Source organism: Nymphalis io, chromosome 23 (assembly GCF_905147045.1).
Source record: "Nymphalis io chromosome 23, ilAglIoxx1.1, whole genome shotgun sequence".
Taxonomy (NCBI): Eukaryota; Metazoa; Arthropoda; class Insecta; order Lepidoptera; family Nymphalidae; genus Nymphalis; species Nymphalis io.
This window is the reverse complement of record NC_065910.1, coordinates 5,975,389-5,983,442: the sequence shown is the minus strand read 5'-3', so window position 1 is coordinate 5,983,442 and position 8,054 is coordinate 5,975,389. Positions and strand designations below refer to the sequence as shown.

The window sequence follows — 8,054 nt, the reverse complement described above, 5'->3', positions numbered from 1 at the left end:
GATTTATCTTTAAACAAAAAAGCTTAGCTGAAAACAACAATATAGATAGCACATTAATTGCCAAGGTTAGTAACAAATCATGATGTCACTGATAACAAGCCAAGTATGTACATTATTTTGAATAACAGGAAAATGAATTTAGGTCATAAAATACAATGTTTACGTAACGAATTAACGTTTAAACGTTGTATTGCGGGTGATTAGTTAAACAACGCTGTTTCTCCTTCTTTTTTTTCTTTTTTTGGGCCACCTGCTGGTAAGTGGTCACCAAACGTCCTTAGACATTGGCATTGTAACAGAAAGAGAAATAACGCACTTTGTTCAGAACTCCTAATTTCGAATGACAAATTAATGAAGCCGGAGAGAGAAATTAGTTTACTAGACAACGTTTATAAGGAAACAACAACACACACATAAACGATTTCTTTAAATACTTTATATAGAGAGTATTTGTCTAAAAAATGTACTAGGAATGCATAAATGCAGAGAAGTTCAATTCGTGATTCAATACGTCAATTGAATGGAACACAATCGATGCGTTTAAATTAATCAATGTTTGATCACGAATCGGATTGTTTGTGTCGATGAATCATTTATGCTAATGATAAATCAATCTCGCGTAGTCAAATATTACGACTGTTTTGTAATTTATTAGACACTAAAAATTTATTGAAAGATACTTTACATTGTATCAACATTTCTTTGTATTTTTATTGTACTAGCTTTCTTGACAAGAAAGGTAATAAAAAAGTCATTGCAGTTTTTATAATAAAATGATTACAAAAAAATGCTGCTAATATATGTATAAGCTATTTTTTTATTTATTATCTTTTCTGTCTTGTTTAACTTATACTTTATGCTTTAATGGTTTAAGTAACGTGATGTATAATTAACGATAGTTGTTTTTTTAGACATTACACTTGAATATAGCTTAACATTGTAGGATGTATTAGACATAAAACACCTAATATTATATAACTGTACATAAAACGCGAGGAATCACAGAATATGATGAAGCAGACATAATACCGACCTCTATATTAAATATATATTCTACAAGTCCTTATGTAATGTCAATAAACAAGTGATGTTAAAATAAAATCCAATTGTACATAATAAATCATGATATATGATATTATAATTATACAAAAAATAACTTTAAGATAATTATAATTGCTATCTGTTAGTAATATTATTGAATAACATTATTATATATATACTCGTAAGTTAAATCTTCTCTGCTACTTATTCTGTTATGCAAAAGGGTCCAAAATGATCTAATTATTCTTATATTGTCACTTAAGTACACATTGTGAAATGCAACAATTGTTTGAGAATTTTGTCACATAGGTTATATTAAGGCCGCCGATGTCGAGGGACTGGGTTCAAATACCAAGTCAGGCCACTAAAAAGTTATTGGGTTTTCCTGTCGCGATATTCACAATAGCAGCGTCTCGAAATTGGCAGAGTTTATACGCCTCGGAAAGTACAAGAAGCGTCTGAAGTATTTTCGGTCGTGTTAGACTTGACGTCCCATCGGATTATGAAAGTAAAAGAATATTTTGTATCCCACTTGAATGTGTGTTCACACTTTTTCACTAATTGAATAAGGCTGATGTGACCGAATTTGGTCTGACATTATCATATCAATATCAATTTATATTTATACCAATAAGTTTCTCCCGTAAAGTAAAATTAAAGTTACAGCCTATAAAGGTCCCACTGCTGGTCTAAAGCCTTTCTCCACCACGCTGGTCAAATGCGGATTGGTACATACACGTGGCAGTTTTTATCCGAACATGCATGCATGTTTCCTCACAATGTTTTCCTACCCCACCGAACATGATATGAATTGTAAAAATAAATTAAGCACATGAATTCTGAATGACTGAATGAAAATCCAGTGCTTGCACAGGCTTGAACTTGGAACCATCGGTAAAGATTCTCATCTTCAGACTCTTCTGGTTCCATCAGGGCAGTTTTCCCGTAATCTATGAATATTAAAATATGTCGTAGCAAGAAAATTCAAAGACCAAAGGCGACGTCTAACGTGCTCCTTGAAACAACGAAGGGATTAAATAGTCCTTAAGTTAATCTTATAGTCACAGCGAGTTTACTTAGATTCTGCCGCCTAATGGTTTCTGTTTCTGAGGACACTGTAGTACTGATTAGAAACCCAACCTAATCTATTCTTTTAATAAAAATAAGTAAACTTACAAGAGATATTTAATGACAGTTTCTTTATTAAAGTTTAATATTATATTCAAACGCTTCAATACGCGTTGTATGCATAATTATGTGGCAGAATTTCATGTGACATCAAATTTCCCCACGATGTTTTCCTTCTTCTCCATAAACGAGATGAGTTATTACATTGCCCGTGTTTGAACGCGCAATATTTAAGATTCACGTGTTCTAGCAAATGGGCTATCGCCTCTTAGAAAAGACATCCGAATATTCAGTTTCTATTTCGACGTCACGAGTTCGGACATTATGAAAGCATATCTATAACACATGGCGGACGTACGGTATCTGGTAGTAAATTTGGGCGCTCGCCAAATGCAGTGCACATACATTATGTTGACTCGACAGTGCACGGGCGATGCTCGTTTGCATTTCTCCTGACGATACGGGATGTTTTTCCTCATAGGAATATTTTTCAACCATTCATTTGAAGTTCGCTTGAGTACATGTGCGTTTACAATATTAATGAATCATAAATTGTGCCAAATAATCTGTAGAACTAAACTGTAAGAAGAAATTCGAAATTCACAGCACAACACAATCATGATCACGACACTATTATATGGATATTACTATAAAATTTATAGAATTCATCAACAAAGCGTTACAAAAGTCGCTTTTCAAGATTTCACGAGTGAGATAAAAAATTAATTCTTCAAGTGACAGCGACTGACCGTACAGTTTTGAAGCACAACCCTAATATCGTTTGCATAAAAACTATATGCAGCTTGACATGTCATAAAAACTTGAGACTATAAAGTCATTACCACAGAGTAAATAGTCTAGAGATCTCGGGCTATAATATAATATTAACATGAGCTAATGGATTCGCACACTTTATATACAGAGTAAATACAGTTCTCTGGAGTGTACTCTGTGATTGAAGCATGTTACATGTCCGGTACGGGTCCATTTCCCCAAAATGCATGGATTTAGGTTACGTATGCTCGATGCAAGGCTTTGTGCGTTTTGTCATAGAGTAAATAAATCAGTTAGTTTTATTTATTACGAAGTTAAACAACTATTTATATTAAAAAGTAAAATGTGTTTTAAATAACATTAATTATATTTCAATACCCATCTTGCTGTAGTTAACTTTTAAAAATTAGATATAACTGAATTTTATTATTATTGAGGGGATTTTTTTAATCTGTGGCTTTTAATTTAACAACACAAGAACAAAGAATTAAGGATCGGAGAGAAATTTCAGCGCTAATATGTATCAAGTGTGTGCAAACATTAAATCAATTTCTCTTTTGTTTTTCTCACAATTGCGATTATAAGATGACAAACGAAATAACAGTTTTGTATTATGTGATTTAATATTATTCTGTTAAACAAAAAGCGTTTATTATATAAAGAAACCTTATAAAAGGTAAAATACTACTACCGTTCTAAGTGCATGAATTTTCTTAAGGTTAAATGTTATCTGAGCTGAGATGGCCTAGTGGTATGAACGCGTTAATCTTAACCGATAATCGTAGGTTCAAACCCAGCCAATCACCACTGAATTTTCATGCGCTTAATTTGTGATTATAATTTATCTCGTATTTGACGGTGAAGGAAAACTGCAAGTGTCTAATTTCACTGAAATTCTGCCACATGTGTATTCCACCAACCCGCATTGGAACAGCGTGATGGAATAAGCTCCAAATTGTCTCCTCAAAAAAAGGGAGAGAAGGCTTTAGCCCAGCAGTGGGACATTCTCAGGCAGTTACTGTTAAATATTATCTATTAACGAATACGCATTTGAGAATTATTTATTTAGTTAATTTAAGATCTCCAACAAAAAATACAAAAGTCTGAGTATAACATTATTATTCAATTAATATTTAGAAAAACAATATGAAAATCAAAGTCAAAATCGTTATTAATTAATACTGAAACATTATTACTTATTGATTTAAGAAATGTACTACCTACCGGTTTGGAAAGAAATATAAAAGCAAAAAATATTGTTAAACGTTTCTATGGAGTATTCCATAAAAAATCAAACAAAAAACACATTAAAGTCACTATTTAATATTAAATAGAAATAAAAAAAAACGACAAACCATTCTCATAATGCGACAAATACACAAGGATTTTATTTCATAATATTTTTCTTTCCAAGCCTTTATTTTACGCGATTTTAAAGCATTTATACAAACACTCCCACTGCACTAACATTGGAAACTAGGACAGCGCTTCCCATATGACATGTTTGCTTTCGAGAGTAAATATTGCTGATAGTATCAATAATCTTACATTTTAGTTTTTGTTTTATGACACTAGAGTTTTTCTCTAATTGATCTAATTAATCTATAACTACAAATTTGATTAATAAAATATTAACAAATAATATTTCTAAATATAGCATTGAATTTTCATTTTATTTAGTTAATAATTTTGTATTTTTTTACGATTTCATTAGTTATATTGTATAAGAATCGAGTGCATTGGAGCAGCGTGGTGGAATAAGCTCCAACCCTTCTCCTCAAAAGGGAGAGGAGGCCTTAGCCCAGCAGTGGGACATTAACAGGCTGTTACTGTATGTTATATAAATATTTATTATTAATGTTATCTTATTTAGTAAAATTCAAAATGTACAAAATGCTTATAGAAATTAAAATAATAACAATAATACAAAATGTGAGTTAGAAGTTATTTATTTTTAATATTTTGTGGCGTGGTGACTAGTCGACTACGTAAATATTATATTATAACAATCATCAAAAAATTCTCCTCATCACCAAATATGTTCAAACTTGGCTGCTAGACCAACATCCGGCTTGCCACGACCCAGGTCTTGGGAGACGGTTCCTCCAGCAGATAGGTGAGTGTTTTTGTCAAAATTCCAGACTTTCGAAGCAGCAGCCGCGGCCTGTAAAATTATAATGTAAGTTAATTATTTTAAGTTGAAAACGTAACTAGATATCATTTATTATGAGAATAAGCTTGCTGAAAAACGATTGAAAAACAAACAGCTAAAATTATGCTCACAATATGTTTATATACACTAAAAAGTAAACATAACTATGACTTATGGCACTAACGTAATTTAGTTTTTTTTTTTTTTGCAACTATACTTGAATTAAATTATATTAATAAAACTTTGGAAATTGGAATGAATGTCAGTGAATATCACCATAGATGATAATACCATTGCTAGGTCGAGCCCAATAACCCGTTTACACATATTTATTTTATTTCTGAATAAAACTTACGTTTGTCCTGCCACCAATTTGTTTGGTGAGTTCCAAAGTTGCTTCAGCATTTTTGTTAGCATTAGCCCAATCTAACTTCCCGCCCAAATAGCTGTTGTCGCCGTTTGCACCCAACACACGTGAACCATAAGCTTCGCCTTTCAAAATACCTCTATCGTCATTGAATATGTCTTTCTTGTAGCCAGCTTTGCCCTGAAAGTAAAGGTAATTAAAAAACTTCAAAATTTAAATGAAATTGAAACAACTGACCACTTATGATATAAATCATTTAAGAAATTAATATTCATGTTTTTTTATTTACTAAAATAAACTTACAAAAAGGCTGTCGTCCGTGTTACCGAGAGTACCGAATACTTTTCCATCGCCGACTTTCTTGTCCCAAGTAACATCTCGTGGATGACGAACTGCCTTCGCGAACTGGTAATGCTCAGGATATCTGGAGAAATCATATATCAAAATGAATGATGTTTTGGCCCTACTTCAACTTATATACCGAAAACGCTCATTGGATAGAAGACGGGAGCCTGAACCGAAGATCGTGGTATATCAAATCTATGATTTAAGCGAACTATTTAAAAGCTTCTTAATAATATTCATTAATGACTTTGCAAAATTAAAATCACTTATCAGTTAAGAAATCTTTTAAACTTTAAGAAAACTTTTGACCGACAAATTATACTAATAGTAAGTTCTTACCCATCCTCATAAGCTTGAGGTACTTCTGCGCAAGCGCACACCAGCAACGCGAATCCAATAATAATTTGTACTTGCATTTTTATCTGAAAAAAAATTGGTATTAAAATCACTTATGTATTAAATTTCAATTATAATATTTGATTTCAAATACTTATCATTTATTTTAAGTAGATATATAATATTATGTACTACAAATATAATTCAAACCAATATTACCTTTTATTTGATATGCAGCTGAACTCGTCAAGACTATTCTGAGTATTGAAACACTTCTCCATGTATTTATATGAAAGCTTGTATGCAGGTTAAATCCCTAAGAACAGGAAAAGATGTTCATCATATCTGACTCACATCTTATACGATATGATAACAAAAACGAGTTAAGGAACGTCGGGGTAAAATAATTTAATCGCTATAAAGCGATTTGTGACTTTTTTTTAATCAATTTTATAGGTGTATGTTAATTAAATACAAAAAAAATTTTTACATAATTTTTTTTTTATTTATTTTTATTTTATGTTCATAGGTCTACAAAACAAAATGACAATCAAAAAATTTAAATGATTACATTTCTCTTGATGTAGACACGACATGTGTTTTAAAATAATTATATTAAAATAATTATTAATAACATGCGTTTTAAAATAATTTGCATAGAAACCAACTTAACGTTTTCTTAGTATTGTCAAACTTCAATAAATATTTTGCTTTATTTACTATATTGCATTATTAAAAATCGTGGAGTCTTCGTTTATTTCAATGTAGGATATGAAAATTTAATTGTGTGTAGTTAATTATGTATTGCTGAATTTTCTCTGTAGATACATACGGATTCATAAGGATTTAAATATGAGAACGGACTTGAATAAAGAAAATTCAGATTTTGATTTAAAAAAAAATAATGACTATTGATGACATGTGAATCTTAAGTAGCTGACATTTTACAATAGTCAGAAAGAATCCCCAGCGTCAGAGGCTAGCGTCAGCGAATGAGCAAATAAGTATCCCCATTAAGTTTTACAAATCAGGGCTACTATGGTGGCAGACGCGATCTTTAATGTTTCTTAAGGTAATTATTATCACTATTAATGTCGACCACATGAGCAAATCATATATCATGCTCGCCAGCTCCATAGCCATAATTTTTAATAGACTTACACAGTATAAATCTGAAGTTAAAAAATGGGATACCTGAAGGTAAATGTTCACCATCTCCCAACCATAGACCAACCAACTTTGGGAACTAAGATGTCATATCCATTTTGCCTGCAGTTACACTGGCTCACTCACCCTTTAAACCGGTACACAACACTGGGAACATTTGTGTACAATAATACAGTCATGCGCAGTCATTTAGTCTTTCTTGAGAATGGCTGCATTAGCAGAAATCGGTCATAAGGATATCATTAGTATTATCAAACTGCCCCGACTTCGCATGAGTGCAGTTTACTAATAAATAAACTGAAAAATAAGCTTAGCATGAAAATATTAAGTGGGTATATTAAAATTTTAATATATTTTTTTTAATAATTTAATTACGTGATAATTGAGAAATATGAATAATATCAAAATTGATTTAAAGGTCTAAATTTTAATTGCCAATGTCAAAATTATATCCTTTTCGCAGCGTACAAAGACTTTGGTTGCACGTAATTTGAAATGGGTTATATATTACAAAATATTCATTCGAATGGTATAGTGTAAAAGGATATTAATATCATATGACGAGCCAGTCGGCGTGGTTGGTAGATACTTGCCTTTCACGCCGATGATTGTGGGTTCGATTCTCACCCAGGACAGACATTTGTTTCCATGAACATGTCTGTTTGTCCTGAGTCTGGGTGTAATTATCTATGTAATTATCTATTTACAAAAGAAAAGTAGTATATGTAGTATGTCAGTTGTCTG

At 31.5% G+C, this 8,054-nt stretch overlaps 1 protein-coding gene across 1 annotated transcript; it reads right to left on the bottom strand.

The window, feature by feature from the left end:
- Window positions 1-4,876: 4,876 nt before the first annotated feature.
- LOC126777596 (gloverin-like) lies at window positions 4,877-6,462 on the bottom strand. The gene is made up of 5 exons (XM_050500668.1): window positions 6,363-6,462; window positions 6,147-6,229; window positions 5,766-5,886; window positions 5,451-5,642; window positions 4,877-5,107 (listed from the first exon to the last, which is right to left on the bottom strand). The coding sequence occupies exons 2-5, from the start codon at window positions 6,221-6,223 to the stop codon at window positions 4,973-4,975; spliced, it is 525 nt and encodes a 174-aa protein (XP_050356625.1). The 5' UTR covers window positions 6,224-6,229; window positions 6,363-6,462; the 3' UTR covers window positions 4,877-4,972.
- Between the last annotated feature and the right edge of the window lie 1,592 nt (window positions 6,463-8,054).